Source organism: Phacochoerus africanus, chromosome X (assembly GCF_016906955.1).
Source record: "Phacochoerus africanus isolate WHEZ1 chromosome X, ROS_Pafr_v1, whole genome shotgun sequence".
Lineage (NCBI taxonomy): Eukaryota > Metazoa > Chordata > Mammalia > Artiodactyla > Suidae > Phacochoerus > Phacochoerus africanus.
The window spans coordinates 22,862,729-22,888,733 of NC_062560.1; the positions used below are offsets into that span (position 1 = coordinate 22,862,729).

The following is a 26,005-nucleotide window of genomic DNA, read 5'->3' on the forward strand; positions in this document are numbered from 1 at the left end:
TTTTTTTTTTGTCTTTTTGTTGTTGTTGTTGTTGTTGTGGTTGCTATTTCTTGGGCTGCTCCCGCGGCATATGGAGGTTCCCAGGCTAGGGGTTGAATGGAGCTGTAGCTACCGGCCTACACCAGAGCCACAGCAATGCAGGATCCGAGCCGCGTCTGCAACCTACACCACAGCTCACGGCAACGCCGGATCGTTAACCCACTGAGCAAGGCCAGGGACCGAACCCGCAACCTCATGGTTCCTAGTCGGATTCGTTAACCACTGCGCCACGACGGGAACTCCTAAAAGAACTAATTTTTTAAAAATTGCAAGTCTATAATGAGGATTAAATAATTAACAAAATGACTCTAAACAGGTTTTGCAGAGCCTATTTTAATGATTTATTTTTAAATCAAAAATGCAGTTGCATACAGTTAAAGGCAAATGTCCTTTAAACAGTTTGCCCCTAGGAACCAGTAAACAACATGCTCTGTGATCTTTTTTACACCATTAACTGCTTAGTAAGCTCTTCTTTCATAGAACATTTGAAGTAAACTTTGGCCTAGCTCAGGTCGAATTATCACAACACCTTAAAACAATGAAGACTGAATTTATTATATGGAAACTATATCTATGAATGTTATCAACTGGATATGTAGAATCTTGGTCGATACGTTTTTATGGCCTTATGAAACTGTCAACAGCCCTAACCTGTATGCCCTTGGACAATTTCCTTAGGTGGCTACCCCTCAGCTTCCTCATCTGCAAAATAAGGGGGTGGACCAGCCTATCTCCACTCTCCAAGCTCTAAAACTTCATGACTAGATTGCACTAAAGGTGTGTCCCTGTTAGGAATAGACGACTTAGAACAACTTACCTAGAGCTATTCTTTTTTTTTTTTTTTGTCTTTTTGCCTTTTCTAGGGCCGCTCCCACAGCATATGGAGGTTCCCAGGCTAGGGATCAAATTGGAGCTATAGCTGCCGGCCTACGCCAAAGCCACAGCAACTTGGGATCCGAGCTCATACCACAGCTCACTGCAAGGCTGGATCCTTAACCCACTGAGCAAGGCTAGGGATTGAGCCTCCAACCTCATGGTTGCTGGTCGGATTCGTTAACCACTGAGCCACAACAGGAACTCCCCTAGAACTATTCTTGATAGTGATGTTTTTATTTTAATAAAGGTAAGAAGAGTGTAGAAAAGGTGTTTTCACTGCCATCTCATCCCTTTGGAAATCTTTCACGGGTAAAATAATCAAGACTTGGAAAAACTCCAGAATATCCATAAAGCAATAATTCTAGATGGGACCCAGGATTAAAGAACTGAGAGTTGGTTACTCCAAGGGGACTAGGTAATGTGAGAAAAAAGCATGCCTGTCTTTGCTTCCACAAAAATCCAGATCATGCCTATTAGGAACCAGAGATTCACTCCCAGGAAGTACATGCAGTGCTGCCAGAAGTCTTCTGTTCATTTCCATAACTGTCAAAAAAAAAAAAAAAAAAGCGGTGGTGGGGCGTGTAATGGCAGCTGTAACGCAAGAGGAGACCATGCCTGGGGCTGAGGTAAACAGTCCAGAGGTAGTACTTTGAAGATCAGGCTTTCTTGGTCTTAAGAATATTCATACCAACTAAGTGTTGAAGATATAAATTATTTGTATCATGAAACCTTTTTTTGCTTCCACGCTTATTGCCAAATATTTGTGCATCATCTGAGCTTTGTTTTACAAATTAAAAGTGTGTCTAAAAATGTTCTACCACAGCTTCTTACTAAGATTCTTCCACCTGAGACAACTGTGACCACCCATTCCCTCAGCCAGTTTCCCCAGCAAGCAACAGCTTGGACAGGAGACTTGGGGTTGGAAGGGTAGCCTGTGACATCAAACAAGGTGAGGTCACTTCAGCCACTCAGCCTCATTCCCATTCTGCTTCATGGCCCTGCCTTCTTTACCAAGGGGACAGGAATCAGAAGGGACTGCTAAGCACATCCGAGGACCATGTGTATGTGGACACTATGCCGTATATGCTCACACTTGAGGACGGACTAATCCAAACTAACTGATAAAAGGACGTAGGAGAAAGTTATAACGTGGGCAGAATCACGATGTGTATGGAGTGTGTGTGGTGTGTGATGTTTTATAGCACGGTTAAGAATCTGTTCTAGAAAACTTTGCCAAAGTTTTACCCTCTGGGCCTGGGAGTTATGGTGGGCTGAATAAAGCCCCTCTCCAAAGATGTCTAGCTCCTTCTCCCCAGAACCTGTGAATATATCGCCTCACATGGCAAAAGAGACTTTGCAGATACAATTAAGGTAGGGATCTGCAGATGTTGCGGTGCTCCTTGGTTACCTAGATGGGCTCAATGTAATTGCAAAGGTTCTTATAGGAGGGAAGCAGGACAGTGGAGAAGGGGGCATGATGATGGCAATAGAGGTTGGAGTGATGTGAGACCACAAGCCGAGGAATTCAGGCACCCTCTAGAAGCTAGGCAATGGATTTTTCTCTAGAGCTTACAGGAGGAATGCAACCCTGCTGACTCCTTGATTTTAGGGTTTTTTTTTCCCCCTTTTTAAAAATTAAATTTTATTGGCATGTAGTTGACTTACGATGTTGTGTTAGCTTCAGGTGTACAGCAAGGTCAGTCAGTTATACGCATACGTATATCCATTCCTTTTCAGAGTCTTTTCCCATATAGGTCACTACAGAACATTGAGTAGAGTTCCCTGTGCTGTTCAGTAGGTCCTAATCACTCATCCATTCCATATATAGTAGTGTGTATATGCCAGTCCTAACCTCCCATTTTATCCCTTCCCCCAACATTTTCTCTTCTGTAACCATAAGTTTTGTTTCAAAATCTTTGAGTCTATTTTGTCAACAAGCTCCCTTGTATAATTCTTGATTAGATTCCACATGTGAGTGATCTCCATTCCTGCTCCAACCACATTGTTGCAAACGGCATTATTTCATTCTTTTTATGCCTGAGTAATATTCCACTGTATATATGTACCACACCTTCTTAATCCATTCATCTTTTGATGGTTGCTTCCATGTCTTGGCTATTGTAAATAGTGCTACAATGAACACGGGTGCATGTATCTTTTCAAATTACGGTTTTTCTCCAGATATATACCCAGGAGTGGGATTGCTGGATCATAAGATTTTTTATATTTAGTTTTTTAAGGAACCTCCATACTGTTCTCCATAGTGGTTTTACCTGTTTACATTCCCACCAACAGTGTAGGGGGTTTCCCTTCTCTTTACACCCTCTCCAGCATTTATTGTTTGTAGACCTTTTTTTTTTCTTTCTTTCTTTTTTGGCTGCATCCATGGCATGTGGAAGTTCCTGGATCAGGAATCGAACTCACACCAAAGCAGTGACCTGAGCCACTGAAGTGACAAAATCAGATCCTTAAGCCACTGAGCCACAAGGGAATTCCTTTGTAGACTTTTTGATGATGGCCTTTCTGGCTGGTATGAGGTGATACTTCATTGTAGTTTTGATTTTCATTTCCCTAATAATTAGTGATGTTGAGCATTTTTTCATGTGCTTTTTGGTCATCAGTCTTCTTTGGAGAAATGTCTATTTGGATCTTCTGCCCATTTTTTTGGTTGGGTTGGTGTTTGTTTTTGATATAAAGATGTATGAGATATTTACATATTTCATTTTAGGACTTATGTTGTTCTGAGTTGCCAAGTTTGCAGCAATTTGTAACAGCGGCAATGGGGAACTAAGATAGGACTCAGCAGGGTGTTTTCAATTCAACAAGCTTGGTTTGAGAAAACGTTGGAGTAAGAACTGGTAGGAATGTTCAGAGAGTTAGTTCCTAAACAGATTTTGTTGTTGTTGTTGTTGTTGTTGTTATTGTTGTTGTCGTTGCTATTTCTTGGGCCGCTCCCGCGGCATATGGAGGTTCCCAGGCTAGGGGTCGAATCGGAGCTGTAGCCACCGGCCTACACCAGAGCCACAGCAACGCGGGATCCGAGCCGCGTCTGCAACCTACACCACAGCTCACGGCAACGCCGGATCCCTAACCCACTGAGCAAGGCCAGGGACCGAACCCGCAACCTCATGGTTCCTAGTCGGATTCGTTAACCACTGCGCCACGACAGGAAATCCCCTAAACAGATTTTTTTCAAGGGCCTGCACTTAGCTAGGAGCAGGGACCTCATGGGTGGACAAACAGACATCGGCTCTGTCAATATGGAACTTATTCCTCTTCCACAAGAGGAAGATTGGCATTAAGCCCCAAAATTGTAATTAATTAACCTCAAGTGTGCAGTGTGCTATGAAGGAGCACTGCATGGTGTTATGAAAGTGATTAATAGGAGACTCAGTCCATCTGGATGGTGGGGGAAGGATTTCCTGAGGATGTGATATTGAAAGCTGATTCTAGGGATGAGCAGGAGTTAGCTGTCTCAGGTCATCAGGGGTGGAAAGAGCCTTTCAGACAGAAGGAAGAGCATATTCAAGAACTGCAGGCAGGCAAAACATAGCATTTTAAGGCATTCGTATAAATCCAGTATTGCTGGAGTAGACAGAGCAAGAGCTAGAACTGTACAAGAGGAGATGGAGGGCTGAGTGGGGGCTAGACCATATTTACACTTTTAAAGATCACTTAGGCTGCCGTGGATAAAAGAGTGGAGTGAGGAATGAGAGGAGATGCCAGGATTCCAGTTTGTAAGGACAGCGCAGTAGCACAGGTGAGAACTATTGGTGTCCATAGTCAAGATGGTGGTAGTGAGATGGAGAGATGCAGAAGGAAGGATTCAAGAGATATGTATGTAGGACAGAGAATCAAAAGGTGACAATTGATGGAGTGGGAGAGAGGACAGAGAGGGAGGTGTCAAGGATGGTGTCTAAGGTTCTTAGTTTAAGCAGCCCAGTCAGCAAAACTAAGGAAGTTTTCTAAGGAACTGAATAATGCTGAAAGAGAAGAATTTTGGTGGGGAAATCATGAATATAATTTTGGACATGTATAACTTGAGGAGGGGGGGGTCACTGAGACAGTCAAATGGAAATGGCAAGTAGGCATTTGCATATACAGAGGCAGGAGGTTGTTGGGAAACCACATTTTAATAGTAAATGAAGCCATGGGGATAGTGGAGATTGCCTGGGAAGAGAGAAGCAAGTAAGATGAGGGCTTAGGAAAGAGCTCTAAGGAACCCTAAGATGAGGTAGAGGAGCCCATGTCAGAAAAAGCGACCTGGAAGGCAGGGAGAAAAACAGTGAGCCTTGGAAGCCAATGAATTCAAACAGGGTTTTTCAGCAAAAAGGGAGTGACCATGAGGTCTAGAAAAACAGAACTATTAAGTGTCCCTTGGACATGAAGATCATTGGTGGCCTTAGCATGAATTTGGTATGGTGGGGTGAGGGGGACAGAATCTAGGAATTGTCTTTTCCTCTGAGTATTTCTGGCAGATATTAGTGAGAACAGAGCCTTCAGGAAAAGCAATGTGGGGGCGAGGAGTCTGACGGGAAACTGTGGTTGGGGAAGGGCTGAAAGACTAGCACCATTGCCCCACCAGAGCTCATGCCCACTCGTACTTTGCCCTCCCAGTAAGACAAACAGAGGTGATGGACAGGTCTGCAGGCTCCCCGGGCCTTAACCACATAATCTCGGTTCACTTGCAATCTTTGGCCAGAATCACTCCATCACTTGATCTTCCTCTAGGCTGCCAAATTCTTGATGGCTGCCTTCCCTGTCTGGAGCCTTGGTTATTCTGAGACCTAAACCATGAACTCACCCTCTCCTTCTCTTTCTTCCTTTCATCCTCTGGATTGTGTTGGAGAGATTTTGTGTCTCTAGGGAGTCTGAGTAAATTAACATTTCATCACAACTGCTTCTCATCCAGTAGGTATGCAGCCCTATGACAAAGGACAATAGGACATTTGTGAGGTAGGTGAGTCCCCAGAGTAGGATAAAGGGAGGATACAGGTGAGTCTCCTACTTTGTGAGAAGCCAAGAAGCTTATCGGAAAAGCCAAAAGAGTTGCTTGAGGTTAAAGTTTTAAATAATGGAAAGAGAAAATGTTCCTCTATTTCTTTTAATTGTCTACTGAAATCCAGCTTACATCTAATTCAAATGGAACTCTTTGGCCATGGCCCTGGGAGAACATAGCTTAAGAATGAGAGCAGGTGTTCCTTGGGTTACGCTGCCAAGTAAAACTTACTTAAGGCAAGTGACTTTCTCACTGAAACCAAAACAACAACAGGACTGTAGAAAAGAAAAAATAATGCAGGCAAAGAATGAAGCCATTTTGAGGGAAAGGAATAAAAGAAGAAAGGGGTTGTACAAGGAGAAACAGAATACAGTGCTGACTCATGCAATAACCTTGAGTGGTGAAAAAATAATTGGAGTAACTGGAGAATGTCAGAGTTACGAACCCAGTTTTGAACACAAACCTAAGTTTTGTGTGTAAATTTTAGGGTACTGGTCCTCCCTTTCGCTCTTTCCTTAGCCCTTCAGATTTGGAAATTATTCCCTCAAGTAAAACAAAATTCTTTTCTCTCATTTCCTGGGAAAGCTCTTGTCCAAACTCTTAGGATCTACTGAATAAGTTAGTACCTGAGGAATAACCGCTGTGAGTGACTACATTGGCACTGATAAATAATTGAGTACTGTAGTCAGAGTTCTTCTCATAGACTCCTGATCGTCTTTTTAGAGGTCAGCTGAAGTCCAACCCTCTCACTTTACATTTGAGGAACTGAGCAGGGAAAGCTGAAGCAGTTTTCCTCAGACCCAGAGAGCTAGTTCATAGCAGATCTAGGCCCGGAACTTGGAGGTCAGGTATCTGGTAGGCTTTGCTGTCATGCTCAAATGCGTAGAAACTGTAGCAGCCCCCCCATAACTGACAGCTGCCTGAGGCCAGGAAGGTACTCTCTCCAGTTCTCACAACAAACCTTTAAAGGAGCCTTTGTCACTCCCATTTCCCAGGCGAGAAAACCAAAGCTCAGAGAGGTTAAATCACTTGCCTAAAACCACATCGTCAGTGAATAGCAATACTGCCTCATCTTGCGGGACGGCCAAGTAGGGATTACCCGTGTCTAGGGGTGATCCTACCCCTACACCTCAGTGGGGACAGATAACGGCCTGCCTGGTGCCACGAGGAATGCTCTAAAGCCCACTCAACCACAATGATCAACCCAACTCTTTGGCTCTGGTGCCTGAAATTTCCATTTGGAATCATTGGTAGGAAAGGGCAGGGTCTTAAGGAAACGTGACACTGATGAGTTATTGTTTTGTTGGGAAGGGAAACTCCGGGAAGCAAGGAGAACTTTTTGGACCCAGGAGAATGATGCTGGTCAGGTGGAGGCAGCTGGAAGGGAAATGATCTTTGGAGAAAGAGCAGACACTGCCCAGCTCAGAACAGTAGCTAGACTGAATCTTTGCATCCCATCCTGGGCTGAGGAGTTTATGGAAGCCGGTGGCGCGCATTTATAAAATTTGATAGATATGCTGAGACTCTACTATTTTCTGTAATTGCATAGAAATGAGTTAATAGGAATGATCCTGGGCTCACGCTATACAGGTCCATGTGTGCTTCTCTTTTTCAATAAATACATAAATAAATATGAACACCCATGAACCTAATACCCAAGCCCAAAACTAGAGTATTTGATGAAGCTATATGACAATACTGAGTTCTGAAGAAGAGGCTATGGATTAACAGCAATCTCTTATTCATCCATAGGAGTATAAATTGGTTTAATCAATTTGCATTATCTTCTAGTATTAAACATTCTCATGCTAGCTATATACCAGTCCAAAAATGACAGTCACAGCACTACTGTTTACTATTTGTAGCAAGTAAATAAATACTTTCAAATAAAGAAAGAAGCAGAGTTTCTGTTGTGACTCACCAGTAAGGAACCCGACTGGTATCCCTGAGGATACGGGTTCAATCCCTGGCCTAGCTCAGCAGGTCGAGGATCCACTTCGGTGTAGGTCGCAGTCGAGGCTCGGATCCCACATTGCAGCTACAGCTCCCATTCAACCCCTAGCCTGGAAACTTCCATATGCTGCAGTGCAACCCTAAAAAGAAAGAGACAGACAGACTAGGAACAGCCTAAATGCCCCTTTGGCAACACACATAACATAAAATGAATCTTCCTAATATGATACTGAGTGCAAAAATTAGTTCTAGAAGTTTTCTTACAACATAGGACTCTTTTTATGAAGCTTCGAACAATTGAAATGAGATAATGTAAGCATATGTTGAAGTGTGATAAAATGATTTGAGGAAGAGCTGGAGAGTAATGAAATTCTGGGCAGTACACAGAGGAGGCCTAAAGTCCTAGGGAAAGCCTTGCTCGCCGCAGGAGCAATGCTCAGCCACCGACCCCTGGCCTCTGGCTGGGAGAACTCAGATGCATGTTGGCCCCTCCAAAGAGTTCCTTCTCAGGATGGAACTGCAGTTACCTGCCATAACTTGGCAGTTACAAGCCCAGTATCGGTGGGTTTCCCTACTCCTGGGGTGGTGTTTTCTGTCATTCTCTCTCAAATTTGCAACCTGCACACGGTCTGCTCTGGGGAATGAAACCAAAACTCGTCTCATATTTAAGGCCATAATGATGGAGTTCCTATCATGGCTCAGTCGAAATGAATCTGACTAGCCTCTGTGAGGACACAGGTTCGATCCCTGACCTCGCTCAGTGGGTTAAGGATCCCAAGTTGCTGTGGCTGTTGTGTGGGCCAGTGGCTACAGCTGCAATTTGCCCCCTAGCTTGGGAACCTCCATATGCTATGGGTGCAGCCCTAAAAAAGACCAAAAAAAAAAAAAGCACTGTAATTATGACATTTTGAGCTTGAATATGAAACTCTGGAATGTTCATGAAGAGCTAGTTTTATGCCATGCTTTCACCAACAATCTAGTATTTTGTGTCACCCAGATGTGAGCTGGGGGCCTCATGCCCAGGGGACTGAGGTGAAGGTGTTGGCCCTTCTGTCTTTGCTCCTTTGTGCTTTCCCATCCTACCCTCAGATCCCACAGCCTATCACTGGCCTCAGCCCTCCTGGACTTCTGTTCATACTGTGCTTTAGCCACCTCACTACTTGGCTTTTTCCTGGATTGCTGCTACTGAACCACACACCTCCTTCACCAGACTCTGCCAGGAAAACAGGCATTTGTAAGAAAGTACCTGTTATGAAATTGCTGGGGAGAGGGGGAGTTGTGGGCCATACAACTTCAGCCCTTCTTAAAGCCCCGATTTTTCCTCCAGTCTACTTCACTCTCTTCCTTCCCGGATCACCTTGGGTGGGAGTGGGGTGGGGCAGGTACTTCTCTCCACAGCTGCAATCCCAACCTTGTATATCCAAACCCATTAAGATGCTCTATAGGGGAGTTCCCGTCGTGGCGCAGTGGTTAACGAATCCGACTAGGAACCATGAGGTTGCGGGTTCGGTCCCTGCCCTTGCTCAGTGGGTTAACGGTCCGGCGTTGCCGTGAACTGTGGTGTAGGTTGCAGACGCGGCTCGGATCCCTCGTTGCTGTGGCTCTGGCGTAGGCTGGCGGCTACAGCTCCGATTCGACCCCTAGCCTGGGAACCTCCATATGCCGTGGGAGCGGCCCAAGAAATAGCAAAAAGACAAAAAAAAAAAAAGATGCTCTATAGGAAAATGGAAATTATAGGGCTAAGTAGTAATGTTTTCTTCCTGCTACATCTAAAATGGAGGCAGAAACTTACAGGAGTCTTTTCTTTCCCAAATGGGGCAGGTCTAGCTCTTCAACAGCACCCACTCCAAACCTCTTTCCGAGTTAGGGGTAGAGGAAAAGAAAAGCAGTGCTACCTCACTTGTCACCAGTCATGTGTTTGGCAACTTGGCATCATGGACTGGGAAGGTGTAGTTTTATTTTTTAATGAGGCTTGCCCATGCTTAGCAATTTCAATTTTAGAGAACACGTCTCCTCCCATTTTCTTGGCATCACTTCCTCTCCTTGTAGAGATTGTCCAGTCATGGCAGAGAGAAAAGCCTTAGCAATAGGATAACGCCCTGAACAATTATCGGTGTTGAATTTACCAGCTCTACTGTATTTCATTGGATGGCCTTGGGCAAGTTAACTTCTTTGAGCCTCAGTTTTTTTCATCTGTAAATAGGTATAGTCATGAGTGCCTTGCAGAATTGATATGAGGGTTGAAAGACCTAACCGCACCTAATATAGTTCTGACATGATGAAGCCCAGCAGCAAATGTTAGTTACCTTGTCTATATTCACAGGAGTGTAAGAGACACCCTGCAAGTAACCAAACATAGCCCTGTCCAATAGAAATCGAACATGAGCCCCAAATGCATGCCACAGGTGTAATTTTAGGTTTTTTGGAAGCCACACTTTAACAAAGATAAACAGGTGAAGGTAATTGTAAAAATATATATGAGGCAACTGATCTGAAACATCATTTCAACATGTAATCAGTATCAAATTATTGAGATGTTTTTAGTCTTTTTGCTTTTTTTTTTTTTTTTGGTCTTTTTGCCATTTCTTGGGCCGCTCCCACGGCATATGGAGGTTCCCAGGCTAGGGCTCGAATCGGAGCTGTAGCCGCCAGCCTACGCCAGAGCCACAGCAACGAGGGATCCGAGCCGCGTCTGCGACCTACACCACAGCTCACGCCAACGCCGGATCCTTAACCCACTGAGCAAGGCCATGGATCGAACCCGCAACCTCATGGTTCCTAGTCGGATTCGTTAACCACTGCGCCACGACGGGAACTCCATTTTTGCTTTTTCTTTCACTTATTTACCTATTTGTTTTTGCCTCCTAAGTCTTTGAAATCTGGTGTGAATTTTACAGTTATTACATGTCTCAATTTGGACCAGCACACTTCAAGTGCTCGATAGCCCCCCCATGGGCTTTAGTTCTTATAACGAGACCGAATCCCTTTAGATTTTGAAATCTGACCTTTTTGATTCTATCCTATGGCACATTTCAAATTGTGGGAGGTGACTGGCCCCAGTCCTGTGCCTTTAACATCACTATTTATAGTTGTCTCAGGTGTCAGATAGTACACGGTACAGCTTATCCTAGAGCAGGAATCTCCGTGGGAGGAATGGCTGTCGTTCTTTTCCTCAGAGCCTCAAACCTCCAGAGCATTGGGCTAAGTGGAGGGAGGCGGGAGGTGAAAAGGATTAGGGCTGACAATAAGGCTCTAGAGGCTGGGGAAGAGGCCTTCCTGGTAGGTATACAGCTCTCTCTGACGAAAATCTTAGCAACTTGAAAACTGACTCAGGGTCATTGTCAAGTTGGCTGTGGGTGGTGTTGATGGTCAGCGGTGGGGTTGGGGGTGGGAACTGCTCCTTGGCCAACAGCTTGGATGGGTGAAGGCTGTACTAGATTTGCTGATGTAACAAACACTAAGTTTTCCAGATAAGAGGTAGCACTTTAGATGTCAGAGTCCACTGCCTGTAATATTCTTGCTCAGTTAATTATGGACCCTAAGTAAACATTAATAGGAACTGGTAAGATCATGTTTGGATGAAAATAAAAGAGTGGATTCTGACAAGTCTCTGTATAATTAACCTTCATCTTTTGGGGTGAAAGAGAACTGAATAAGGCCATTCATGTTACCTATCCTTGGTTCGTGGTTTTTTTTTTTTTAATTTTTTTTTTGTCTTTTGGTGGTTGTTGTTGCTATTGCTTGGGCCGCTCCCGCGGCATATGGAGGTTCCCAGGCTAGGGGTTGAATCGGAGCTGTAGCCGCCGGCCTACGCCAGAGCCACAGCAACTCGGGATCCGAGCCGTGTCTGCGACCTACACCACAGCTCACAGCAACACCGGATCCTTAACCCACTGAGCAAGGACAGGGACTGAACCCGCAACCTCATGGTTCCTAGTCGGATTCGTTAACCACTGCGCCACGACGGGAACTCCGGATCGTGTTTTTAGATCACTTCACACCCAGGGACTTCAAGAATTTCCTAAATGGTATCTCTCAAAACACTCTTTAATGTTCTTATGTTGTTGGCATTTTGCTGTTTCCTTCCCGACTGTTTTTCTATGTGATCTTTTACATAGCTGAGCTCAAATTTAATACATAGTTTTATATCTTGCTTTCACCCACTTATAATGTTTGTATTTGCCATGTTCTCATATAGACTTCATACAGTGAATTTTTAATGACTGTATAATGGTCTCTTGAGTTGCATGTGCCATGTTTTACTTAACCATTCTCCTTTAATGTTTTTTTTTTCTGGATATTATGACATGATTTTGTTTCATAACAGTTGAGCACATGAAACATTACCTTTCTTTATTGTTTTAAAATCAAATTAAATCTGGGTTTGAATTCCTACGTTGAGAGCTAGCAAGATGCCCACCAGCAACCATCACGGTGGGACTTTTTCCTGAGTGTGTATGCAGGGTATCTGGAAAATGCTTCGTGTGAAAGTTACGATATTTTTTACTCTAAGCAACACAAATCTACCCAGGCTGGCCTGAACTATAAAGGAGATGTACTAGCCTGTGAAACTGAGAGTTCACAGGAAACCTCAGGAATGGTGATTTAATTGCCTGATGATATGGAGGACCCAGGCTCTTGCCACTTCTGCTCTGCTTTCTCCACAGTCAGCTTTACAAAATGGCTATCAATTGATGCTTCCGTGTGTGTGTGTGTGTCTGTGTGTGTGTATCTGTGTGTGTGTGCATGAGTGTGCTTAGAAAGAGTGAAAGAGGGAGAGATTCTTCCAGAAGCTTCCTCTGAATAGCAAGCAAGTTTCTTTTACAGAAGCCCCTGGAAAATGTCTCCCCCTTTCTTAGTGGCCTCAACTGGGTCACGTGCCAATACCACGAGCCATGGCCAGTGGTCAGAATTAAGCTTGTTAGTTTTTTGGTTGAGCCACATTATGTCATTACTACAACTAAAGTGGGTTATTCCCCACCCAACCCCCAACCTCGGCCAAAGCACAGTTGCACTTCATGGTGAACTAAACAAAATGGAAGGGGTAGTTACCAAGAGGAGAGGGAATGAATTTACAGAGGCTACCAAAATGTCTCCTATAGCTTCCAACTTCTGTTTTCAGCCCTAGAAGCCAAAGCACCCTGCTGTACAGAACAGCTAATGCATTTCCCAAGGCACAGCAGCCCAAAGCCCAGACCCCAAGTCTCTGTCATCTTTAGGGTTAGCTACCCCCTCCTTTTGTCCCTTCAAGAGCACCAAAAACAAAATCCAGTTTTAATTTCTCAGTAAGTTATCCTGTCCCCCCATCCCTGTACTTAAAAATCTTTTCTGACCTCTTTTAGGGGAAGAGAGAGATTATTAAGACTGAAAACCCTCCATATCTAGAAATTAGAAAGGACCAGGATAAGTGGGTTTCAAGAGGATTGGTCCCATCTAAAACAGTGTGTCAAGAAAATCAAGAATCCAGGCACTTTAAAGAATAGAGCTAATGCCTCAAATAACACACATATTTGATTAAAGGTATGAATTTAGTAAAATTTCCTGCTCCTCTAATTCACTCATCTTCACACTCTTACTTTCCACTTTTAAAATTAGAGGATTTTTAGGACCGTGCTTTTTCCAAACCCATAGAATGTACAATACCAGGAGTGAACAGTCATGTAAACTGTGGACTTTGGTTGATAATGATGTGTCACTGTAGGTTCACTGATTTTGGCAAAGTTTTCACTCTGGTGGAGGGTGTTGATGGGGGGGAGAGGTGGTGTGTGGGAGGAGGGTGGGGGGATGTGGGAACTCAGTTTCCACTCAATTTTGCTCAACTTAAAAATTTTTTTAAAAATGTATATTAAAAACAATTCAGGCTGGTATTATGAAAGGACATAGAGAGTCAGGAGATGCAGATTCGAATCTGGACCATCATGTACAGGCCATGCAATCTTAAATTATTTTAGGCTTTCTGTGTCTTAGTTCGCTCACCTGTAAAATGTGGATAACATTCATCCATTAGATTTGCTGTGAAGGGACAACATAGGTACTTTCACAGAGCACACAGTAGGTGCTCCAAAAATGTTAGCTGAGAGTGAAGAAGCTAAGAGGAGGAAAAGACAGGGAGACCAGGATTTCATAAAGCCAAGTGATGGGTGGGGGCGTATTATAACAAGATCCACCGACCGGTGGTTGATGATGAGATAATCAGGGAGTATTTATTTCCTCATCTGTTCCAGTCCACTTTGGCTTTGGGCTTTATCAAATTATTATAATAATTGAGAGCTTATGGGAAGGAATGCGATTTGGGGTGGGTATTGTTATTGTTGCTGGTTTTCATTTATGTAATAAATATTTATTGTGGCATAAGTAGTGACTGGCACTTATGCTGGGCACTAAGGATGAAGCAGTGAATAAGCCAGACTTGGTCATAGGGCTGATGTCTAGTGCTGAAGACTCTAACAAAGTGTTTTGAGTGTTACAGTGGGAGGCACAGAGAATCAGGAAACCATACAGCAAGGGGAATGAATCGCCTTTGTGATCAGGGAAGGCCTCACTTATGTCTAAGTGAGGACCATGCTACGGTCTGAGGCATTAACAAGAAGGACTAGGGTGCTTCTTTAGAGTACATGGCACAGGGCATGGGTTTTCACACTTGAGCATGTGTCAGGATCACCTGGAGGGCTTGTAGACTAGTTAACCATTACTGCATAACCAATTAACCAAATGTTAGCAGCTGGAAACAACAGGCATTTATTATAACAAACTGCGAGCACATCTATGGGTCAGGGGTCCAGGAGTTGCTAAGCTGAGTGGTTGTGGCTCAGGGTCTCTCACGAGGTTATAGTCAAGGTGCAGGGCAGGAAAACGATCTGCTTCCAAGATCACTCTTGTGGGTGTCTCCACAGGGCTGCCTCACAGCAAGGCAGATGGCTTCTAAGAGAGAGCAAGAGCGAGCTACGGAGAGAGACGGAGACAGAGGGAGCGAGAGAGAGAAAATGCTAAGATGGAAGCCACAGTTTTTTTAAAATGTTGACATTATTATTAGTAGTAGTAGTAATAGTAGTAATTCATGTCCTTTAAATGTTCAGTAGTTATTCCATGGTTATAAAATGTCTTCATTGCTATCTTTTTAAAAATTATAGTTGATTTACAATGTTGTGTCAATTTTACTGTTCAGCAAAGTGACTCCATCATACATACATATATACCTTCCTTTTCTTATATTATCTTCCATCGTGGGCTACCTTACGAGATTGGATATAGTCCCCTGTGCTAAACAGCAGGACCTCATTGCTTATCCATTCTAAATAGTTCTTATCTACTAACCCCAATCTCCCAGTTCATCCCACTCCCTCCCCTCTCCCCCTTGGCAACCACAAGTCTGTTCTCTGTGAGTTTCATTGCTATCTTAAATATGTTCTTTATGGTACTTGAATATTTTGATTTTACATTTTGTAAAAGCAGTACCAGGAGGTATTGCTTTTTCCAGTTTTATTGAGATATAATTGACATAACATTGTATAAATTTAAGGTGTACAATATAAGGATTGATAGAGGTATATATTGCAAAATGATTACCACAATAAATTTAGTTCACCTCTGTAAACTCACATAGTTACAACAAATTTTTCCCTTGTGATGAAAACTTTTAAGATCTGCTCTCTTGGAGACTTTCAAAACTCCCAGTTATAAGATAAATAAGTTCTGGGGGTGTAACATATAATGTGATGACTACAGTCGTTAATACTATATCGTATGATTGACATTTTTAGAACAATTTCAGATTTATGCAAAATTGAGAGGACAGTACACAAAGTTCCCATGTGTCCTATACCCAGTTTCCCCTATTACTAACGTCTTGCATTGGTATGGTACATTTATTACAATTCATAAACATATGTGGTTTTTTGTTTTTTGTTTTTGTTTGTTTTTTGTCTTTTTAGGGCCACACCCATGGCATATGGAGGTTCCCAGGCCAGGGGTCTATTTGGAGCTGTTGCTGCTGGCCTATGTGACAGCCACAGCAACGCTGGATCCTTAACCCACTGAGCGAGGCCAGAGATCGAACCTGCAACCTCATGGTTCCTCGTCGGATTCGTTTCCTCTGAGCCACGACGGGAACTCCACAATTCATAAACATATGTTGATACATTATTATTAAACACATCTGGTCCAAAATCCATCCTTTATGCAGAATTCCTTACTTTTTATCTAATATCCTTTTATCTGTTCCAGAATCCCATCCAGGAGAGCACATTATATTTGGTTGGCACGTCTACTTAGCTTTCTCTTGGTTGTCACAGGTCTTCAGATTTTCCCCGTTTTTAATGACCTTGATAGTTTTGAGGAATATTGGTTAGGTATTTTACAGGACAGAAGTTGTATTATAACCTAATCTTTGAAGTCAGATCGCATCACTTTTGGCCATCTTCTATTGGCTAGAAGTACTACACCTAGCCCCTACTGAAGGGGAGAAGAATTAAGCTCCATCTCTTGAGGGGAGGAATATTAAAAAAAATTGTGGGAGTTTCCGTCGTGGCTCAGTGGTTAACGAATCCAACTAGGAACCATGAGGTTGAGAGTTTGATCCCTGGCCTTGCTCAGTGGGTTGAGAATCCGACGTTGCCGTGAGCTGTGGTATAGGTTGCAGACTTGGCTTGGATCCTGCGTTGCTGTGGCTGTGGTGTAGGCCGGTGGCTACAGCTCTGATTAGACCCCTAGCCTGGGAACCTCCATATGCCACAGGAGGGGCCCTAGAAAAGGCAAAAAGACAAAAAAAAAATGTGGCCGTATCTTTAAAACTCCCATAGCTTATTAAAACTCCCATTGCCAGGTCCTATCCCCAGAATTTCTGATTCAGTAGGTCTGGGGTGGGTTCCAAGACTTTGCATTTCTAACCAGTTCCAAGGTGACACTCCTGCTGCTGGTCAAGGGATCTCACTTTGAGAGGCACTGGGGGCAGGGCCTGGGCAAGACCTTGATATGTAAAAATAATTGGGAAAAGCTCATCAAGATCTATTTATTTCTCTCAAGATCCTTCTTTTATAACTGTAAACAGCACTGAAATCAACCCACTGGTATAGCTTCTGGATTTTGCAAGGTGACATGAAAGTATTAGCTACACACACACAGAGTGGATAAAGGGGGTACAGTAATACCATGTATTTATATTAAACTCGATTTGTTTCATTGGCTTTGTCACAAATACCAGGGAGAGAAATCAGGTATCCCCATAAGACGTAAGAAGTAACTGGGGGACTTCCCGTCGTGGCGCAGTGGTTGACAAATCCGACTAGGAACTGTGAGGTTACAGGTTCGGTCCCTGGCATTGTTCAGTGGCTTAAGGACCCAGCATTGCCATGAGCTGTGGTGTAGGTCGCAGATGCGGCTCAGATCCCGCGTTGCTGTGGCTCTGGTGTAGGCTGGTGGCTACAGCTCCGATTCAACCCCTAGCCTGGGAACCTCCATATGCCACGGAAGCAGCTGTAGAAAAGACAAAAAAAAAAAAAAGTAACTGGGACACAGAAAGGCAAAGTGACTTATCTAAGGTCTCACAGCTAGTTAATGATAGAACCAAGCTTCAAACTGAGTTACTTCAGCCCTGGGCCAGCACAGTTTCTATTTTCCCAGGCTCTTTCATGTTGTCCCCAGCTTCTAAGACTTTGCCACCTTTTGGAGAAACATTAATAAAACTAGGCACATGGCAATTCAATAAATCAGCAGAATACATAAAGTAGCATTTTGTTCAATAAAAAAGGAAGGAGTGAAACAAGTCTTTCCAAGCTCAGAAAGATGAGTAGCGATTTGTGGCTTAGGCTGGGAAAAACTCCCTCTCCGTGGGTATTCAGCTTCTTCCTGCTCATTGACTCCCACACCTGCCACCAAGTACACTCTGCCTCCAGGTAGCACCTGGGAAAGTGCTACCACAGGCCAGAAGTCTTTTTGTTTGCTCATGTACACCAACAGGATTGCTTAGCTCTGCTGACAAAGCTTCTGGCTAAAGAGATTGTTAGTATGTCTTTTCGGCTTTTGTTCATACCACCACCAAGATGACCAAGATGTACGTGAAAATCTAGAAGTGAGGGATATCACCACTGGATATCTTTGAGGATATGTACTACTTTTCTCCTGAAGTTCAGAGTAAAGATGCAGGTATTAAGCAAAGAATTGGGTGTATAAAAACCCAACAAAGGTGCAAAAGCTAAATAGCTGCACACCAATAATCTTAGTGAGAAAGCCAGTCCAATCAGACCAAAGGAGTGGTTTCCAGCTACATTTTTTAACCTTTTCTTAGAGAACATTCTACCTTTCATTTAGTGGATGTTTATACATTGCCAAAAATAAAGCAAGTTTTGGTGGAAATGGTTAAAGCAAGGTGTACTTTATACCTTCACATTAGGGAATAATGATTTCATATATTGAACCCTGAGTTCAAGTTCACTCTTACACCAAGAATACCTAATATTGCGTAACTGTAAGACATAGTGTAAGCACTGACTCCTGTCCAGAAGTAGTGGTGCTGGTACTGGTGAGGCACGAACGAGTCAGGGGGCTTTCCTGCGGTGGTGATGGAGGTGAGGGGGTATGAAAGATAGGGCCAAAGACCTTAAATTTGATCCTTTCCAATGGTAGTGGTGGTGGCGACATGAAACAGAGAGACAATGACCTTACAATTAACCCTGCCCAGCGGTCTTAGGGGGAGAGCACAGGGGGTGAGGGAGGTACTAAGTGAAGTGTCAGCGACCTTATAATTGATCCTGTTCCATGGTGATGGTGTTGATGACATCAGTGACTTAATTCTTGCCCAAAGTTGTTGGCCCAGGCGGGGGGAGGGTAGGATGAGACGATTGGTGGGAACCAGGGACGGGGAGCCACGAAACAGAGTCAGTGCCCTAACAATCCTGGGCAAAGTGTTCCAAAGAGTGGAAGCGAGGGGAGGTGGGGCGGCATGGGTAGAAGCACGAAACACGACGTTACAATGAATCCCATTCAATGGTGAGGAGCGGACAGGAATCCGAGTCAGTTAGTTTATTTCTGCCCAACGATGGTGGTAGTGGCAGAGGGCATGAAACAGCCACTATAGCTAAGTGGCAAACAGAAGATGAAAATCAAAGTGTCAAGATGCAAAGAATACCCTGAAGTGCAAGTCAGCCCACCCAAGGAAGGCCTCCCGGAAGAGGTGCCTTCGGTATAGAGGGCCTTGAGTGGTGCATCGTATCGGATTCTGAGCGAAGACTCTGGGCCTCCTCCCAGTCCCCTAGCGCCTCCGCCACCTTTCGGCCGCGCAGGACCCAGCAGGGTATACAGCCCAGGGTAGCACTTGCCAGGTTGGTCTGGGTCCCAGAAGTCAAGGAGGGAGGCGCCTACACCCAACTGCACTCCGGCGAAAGAAAGCGAGTGAGGCAGCGGCCAATCAGCAGCCAGCGCGTGCGGCCACGCGCCCCTTGCGCCCCCCGCGTCCCTCGCGCGCCGCGTACGTGCTTCGGCCCCGCTCCGCCCCCGTGGGCGGAGCCTGCGGAAGCCGCGGGCGGCCGGCTACGGCCCGGGAACTGCTGCTGCTCTGCTGCTGCTCTGCTGCTGCTCCTGCTGCTCCTGCTGCTGCTTCTGCTGCGGCGGCTGCCCCCGCGGCGCTGAGGCCGAGACTGAGGCCGGGGCGCGCGTTTGGCTAACGTGCCCAACCCTCGCGGCTTGGCTGCACCGGTCCTTGCGGCCGCCTGGGTGTCTCGGCTGGTCTCTGCGTTGCGCCGGTGAGGATGCGGCTGTTCCGGTGGCTGCTGAAGCAGCCGGTGCCCAAGCAGATCGAGCGCTACTCGCGCTTCTCGCCGTCACCGCTGTCCATCAAGCAGTTCCTGGACTTCGGTAAGTGCGGGCCCGCGGGCCCCCACGGCCGCCACGGTTCCCTTGGCCCGGGAGCACGGGGCCGCTGCCTTCCGGGCCCGCCACCGCGGGTTTCTGGAGCCTCCGGGCAAAGTCCGTGGGAACCGCGGGCGGAGCTCCGGGATGCCCGGGGGCTCTCCCGGGGGCTCGGATTTCGGGGCGCGGAGGGGCAGGGCCTGGCACCCGCACACCCGCTGGGGGTTCACCAGGAAACACAGAAACCGCGTTCAAGGAGCCTGATCCGGGGCGGCACTCCACAAACCTGCCATCATTAGTTTCAAATCTACTTGACACAGACCTCACCGCCCTTAAAACTTCGGAGCGGAATGTGGGTAGCTTTTAAACGGTTTTTAATTTTAGATTTTTTTAATTGGCTAACAGCTGTGTAGAAACACCTCGAGGTCGAATAAATTATGCAATGGTATTTTGTTCTTTTTCTGCCCTAAGGTGCTTCTGTGGGGCTGGAGCGACAGGACTCGAACTGCTGTCCTGTTGGTGTTACGGCAGTTAGAGGCCTGGGCTGCAAACCCCTTAAATGCTGGGGAAGAGCGGACATGTGGGCGCCTAGCGTCAGATCAGGGTCTGATACAACCCGGGCCTCGGTGCCGGCACCTTTCGTCGCTCCTCTCCTTTTGTGTCCCACCCACCTTCTCCCCTGTCGGGTGGGCTGGTGGGCAGCTTCCACGCATTGAGGTGGGAGCGCAGAAGACCCGGCCTCCCACCTGCCTGAGGCCTAGCTGAGATGAGAATAGATTCCAGGACCTTCTGTTAACTGGATCGTGTTTCTCCAGAGTGGTGCCGTTTCAACCGAGGAGGGAACACTCGCAGTTGCTGAATGCGAGGGAGCTGGTTGAGAAACACCCGAAAGTAAAACAAAAGTGCGCACCCAGGTATCAGTACGGAACGCGGCCTCCTGGAAGGAAAAGAAAATGGAACAGCAGCAGAGGTGTTCTCAGCTCTCAAGGGAAAATAATGGGGCGGCTGTTCATTTAATGAATTTTTCGTAAATGTCAAGGGATGGTGTCATGTGGGCCTAAAACATCTCAGTGCAGAATAGGTGGCATGTTCCTTCGTTAGGGGAAGAGCCAGTATGCCCACTGTGATGTTGTCCATACCTAAGGTGGGATAGGAGGAGAGGAGTAAAAGTTGAGACCAAATTAAATTTTCAGAAACCAATTTGCCAGCGAAGGATGAGGAAAGTCAGATTTCAGTGAGATGTTGATCTTTGCATCTTAAGCTTCACTCCCAAAAGCTTTTCAGTAGTTTTGTTCTACCCTCTCTGGTCGCTGGTGAAAATTTTAGAGGTTTGAGGCAGCTCCCGACTTCAGAGTTTAGGAAGAGAATGTCGCTGTTGCTATAAATAGCATGTCTTCCATCCCTCATTTATGGTTTAGAGAGTTTCTGAAGGTACATAAGCTTTTCACTGGGGTGAACTGAGACAGGTTAGTTCACAATAAAAGGAACAAAAGGAATCCAGAGACTCCCAGTTGCTTCCCTCCACCCTCAGAGTTGAAGCCATAGTTCTCGTACATAGCTTGATGAAATTTGGTTGATTTATTTCTATTGCAGCTAGTATCTGCCCATGTTAATAGGTGTCTTGGCAGAGATGTTATTTGAGGAGGGAAACCACAGTGGGAGATAGTGTTATCATGGAAAACCCATGGGACCATTATCTGGAAACAAATGTTCCGATTCTTGCTATGCCACTGACTCAAGAGCTTGGCCTTGGCGATGGGACTGAACCTCCCTGGGGTTGTTTTTCCTTGGCAATAAAATGCATGGATTGTATAAGGTCATCTCTAGAGCACAGCTCCCAAATGGTGTGATCCTAATTTCAAAGGAGAAGGGATGAGCTTTTTAAGCAGAAAATGACCAGATCTTTGAATAGGTATTTCCCATAAAAGGCTTCTGACCTATTTTGGGAGCAGTGGAGGGGCTACTCTAATCTAGGATAATGGAAGAAGCCTAATAATTGAAGTCTCTTCCTTATAAGGAAGCTCCCAGAAGCACTATATATAATTGTAGTGGAATTTGCTAGAAACTCAAGCCTTGTCTGTAATGCCCAGAGCTGAATCAGGTGGCAGGCAACCTATCTTTAATGGCAACAGCTAGCAAACAGTTGTCACACAACGGCCATTTCAACTTCTGCCTGTCTCCTGGCTCTTCCAGATCTTGATAGAAGTCCGATTTTGGCAAATGATGTGGGAGTTTGAGAATTTCAGATGGGTGTGGGATATTTTTAAGGTGAGAAGGAAGAAGAGGAAAGAGGCTGTGTGCCCCTGAATGATTGGAGAACACTGCAGGGGAGGGCCACCTCAAATGCTTACAGGCCCCAGGTGGGGAGCAGCAAATGCCTTCATGAAGTTGGCTTTGGAAGGGGGTCGGGGAGAAGACCGCCGACTTCTGGGTATATGCTGGCTCCGGGGGGAAGCTGATTGGCATCATTTCAGTGTATTTCAAAAGACCCGGGGCTCAAACAGAACAGATGCATGGACTGTGTTGACCCACAGACTACCGCTTTGTGACTTTCTCCCTGGCTACTTTACAAAGGGGAGGAGACATGAAAAAGGATATAATTTCATGCTTACAGTATTTGTTACAACCACACCAACAAATTGTGGTTTCTATGGCCACTGAAATGGCTTTACTAGGCTAAGGTATCCATACTGATAAATGAGATGATCTTTCTTAAGAGGGAAGGTTCTTAGTAACTGCTTGTTACTTCAGAAGCAGTGATTTTATTTGAAGGTAGCACTCCCAACATTTTGGGACAGGCCATTGTTGCGGGGGTGGGGTGGGGGGGGTGTCCTATGCATTGTGGGAGGTTTACTAAAGCACCATCCCCCGCCTCTACCCACTAGGAGCAACCCCCCCATCCATCCACCCAGGAGTTTCCACAACAAACACAGACAGTGCCATTTCCCTGGGGGCGGGGGCGGGGGTTGTGCAAAATAAATCACTGTCTATTGAGGACCTCTGCTGTAAAGCATTTAGAGGAATGGTTTTCCTGCCTGGACCCCATCCCCCAAACTTTACTATAAATGTTCTGATCGCAGGGTACAGGGCATAGGTGTTTTGGGTTGCTCTTAAGCATAACCAGGGTTGAGAACCACTAATTAGATGATCTTCTGGATCTGAGCTTCTGTCCCCCTTTCATCTGTGGGCCATATTTCTCCATGCCTTTTAAGAGAAGAGTTTCTTGAGCTCAGTCTTCACTTGAAAAGTGGCCTTCCACGCAGTAAGCAGGTGCCATGAGAATAGCAAGCATTCTAATGAATTATGAGTTTATAATGGCAGTAATGTGTTCTAAAGGGTGGGATTTTTAAAAATATTCTTTTCGTTCTGAGATTATAGTTACGGCGTTCCAGATTCAGAAGATGCAAAAGGACATAGAGCAGTTAGCTTCCTACTTCTGTCCAGTAGCCTCCCAGTTTTTAAGTAATGACATCTTGTAATACTTCTGTCTGTACCATGCTTTTAAAACTTAATTCCTTGGACAGCTTTCTCTGTTGGTATCTTCAGAACTTCCTTTTTCTTTTTTATGGCTTCTGAGAATTTGTTTTTATGGATGTTCTGTATTCATTAGCTAACGCCCTGTTGATGGCTAGTAAGTTGTTTCCGCTCTTTGCTGTGACAGCCAGTGCTACGGGGAATTATTGCATTCTTCATTTCATGCCTGTGCGAGTGTATGTGGAGGACAAATTCCTAAACGTGGTCTTTCTACACGAAAGGCTATATGCATTTGAAATTTTAATCCTTTCATGAAATTGCTTTACATCGAGGTTATCTGTTTATCCTCTCACTAGAAATTTCTGAGAGTGCTTATTTTGCTAGACTTTCACATTGTTGTCCAACTTTTGATAAGTAAAAAAATGCATCTAGATAGAATCTTTGTCTCCTTGAGCAAAGAAATATTTTTAATTGAAGCGTAGTTGGTTTTATGATATTACAGTAGTTTCAGATGTACAAATTTAGTGATTCATTATTTTATAGAGTAAAAAATTTTTAATTTTAGCTTTTTATTATGGACAGTTTTAAGCATGTACAGAACTAGAATGAGTAGTATGCAGCATGCCTGGGTTCATTCTGTTGATACTCACGTGCTATTTATGGATGTTGTGTGTCTGCAGTATAGTAGATTTTCTTAGCGGTGTCGTACTTGTTTCAGAAGCAGTACTTTTTTTCGTTTTCTTTTTTTTATTACTCAAATGAATTTATCACATCTGTAGTTGTATAATGATCATAACAATCCAATTTCACAGGATTTCCAGAAGCAATACTTTTTTTCTGCACTAAGACCAGTTTATCTTTTTTTTTTTTTTTTTTTCCCCCAGCTACACCCATGGCACATGGAAGTTCCCTGGCCAGAGGTCAAATCCAAGCTGTAGCTGCAACCTTTGCTGGATCCTTAAGCCACTGAGGATCCTTAAGCCACTAAGCCACAGCAGGGACTCCTAGGACCAATTTATCTTTTGAACTATCTGTTCTTTAAAGATTTGGTAGAATCCACCCGTGAAACCTTTTAAACCTAGCATATCTTGGTGACTATTACTCTTTGACAGGTTTCTCTGTTCTGTGGTATTGATCTGTATAGATTTTCTGTCTCTTGTAGAGTCCATTTTGATATATTTCTCTAGAAAATTATTGTAGTCATCAAGGTTTTTAAGTCAGTTTGCATAGCGGAGATAGTAGTCTCTTAGTCCTGATTTTCTCTGTGGCTGTTCCCTGCTTTATTCCTTCTAAGGTTTTTTTTCCCCACCCCCTCTTTCTTGATTAGATTAGATTAGGGGCTGGTTTACAGGATTGGATTCACTTACTTGTTTTACGACTTTAGTTTTCTGGTTAATTAATGCTTACTTTGACTTTACTAACTCCCCCTGATCTCCTAGGTGTCGTTATTTATTTTTTTTTTTCTTTTTGAGTGGGAAGATTCTTGTTTGTCGTTTACTTGAGTATTTAAGGCTACAGTCATTCCTCCAAGCACTGGGTTAGCAGCTGATGTGTACAGTATTTCATCCTTTTTCCCTCCCAGCTCTTCTGTGAACTGAGTTGAGTTTTCACATCTCCAACATAGGCGCACCCTGTGTTTTAACTTTGTCGATGGCTAGTTTTGTTGCATTGTGATCAGAGAATGTGAGCTGAATGATTATGTGTTTAATTTATTGATATTTGCTTTGTAGTCCAATCCGTGCCCATTTCCTGTCACTGTTCTTTGGGCAGCAAAAAGAAGGTTATGTTCTCTGCTCAGGTTATGAAGCCTGATATATCAAATCTACCATATTAATTTTTTTTTTTGGAGTTTTCTATGTCTTTACTTTTATTAAGCTACTGGGTGTCATGGACCGAGAGATGTTGAGTCTCCTAATAATATGATTCTCTTTCTCCAGCTGTCACTTGTGGTTTTTCCTTTATGCCTGTTAATGTTACGTTTGCTGCCCAGATGTCCTTAGCTGTCATGTTCTCATTGCGAGGTGCACCCTTTAGGATACAGAGCACTGCCCTTTTACTAGTTCAGTGCTTTTTGGCCTGGATTCAACCTCATTCAGATCAGGATCCCTATTTCCTCAGCATTCCCGTCCTTTTATTTTCAGTCTTTCTGAATTACTTTGTTTTAGATATTGTCTAATAGCACGAAGTTGGATTTCACTTTGTGAGTCAAACTTTTTCTTTTGTGCGGTTAAGGTTGAAGCAGTTTGTATTTGATAAAACAGATCTGTCATCTGTAATGAAACACATCTATGATTTTCGTTTGCTTTCTGTTTCTTTCATTTTTCTGCCATTTTACATAGCTTGCTTTGTTTTGTTATATTTCTTTTAATAATTAGGTTTGAATTTTTGGTAGGGATTACCTTCATATTTATTTATTTAGATCTTCTTTGTTTAGTATGGTCACCACCAGCTACTTGAACCTGTTGAGCACTTGAAATGTGGCTAATATGACTGAGAAACTGAACTGATTTGATTTAAACTTAAAACTGATACTTGGTTCAGTTAATTGGAAAACTTTTAAGTATGTTTAACACAATTTCGATATGTGACTCTGCCTTAACTGCAAATTTGACGAAATCTAATTATAGGCCAATTATTTCTAATAGAAATTTACCTTTGAATTGAGATATATATAAGAAACACACTGAATTTCAAAGACTTAATATAAAAATAGTAAAACATCTCAATATATTTTTGTATTGATTTTATGTTGAAATGGTAATTTTGGGGGGGGTATGTTGGATTAAATAAAACATGAAAAATTCCACCTCTTTCTTTTGATGG

The 26,005-nt window shown here is 44.1% G+C and overlaps 1 protein-coding gene across 5 annotated transcripts in view; it reads left to right on the forward strand.

The window, feature by feature from the left end:
- PDK3 (pyruvate dehydrogenase kinase 3) overlaps positions 1–26,005 on the forward strand; it is a 114,318-nt gene that overhangs the window by 14,301 nt on the left and 74,012 nt on the right. For 2 of the 5 annotated variants that reach the window (XM_047763962.1, XM_047763963.1), the window contains exons 1-2: positions 19,629–19,714; positions 20,524–20,622. The exons of 1 other annotated variant lie outside the window; for it this stretch is intronic. Coding sequence is in view for 1 of the 4 variants with exons in the window: in XM_047763960.1 (XP_047619916.1) it covers positions 19,609–19,714 (106 nt within the window). In the remaining 3 variants the exon portion in view is untranslated. Of the gene's footprint in view, positions 1–19,358; positions 19,715–20,523; positions 20,623–26,005 lie in introns of those variants that run through there. 2 more of the 5 variants (XM_047763961.1, XM_047763960.1) reach the window with 1 other exon arrangement.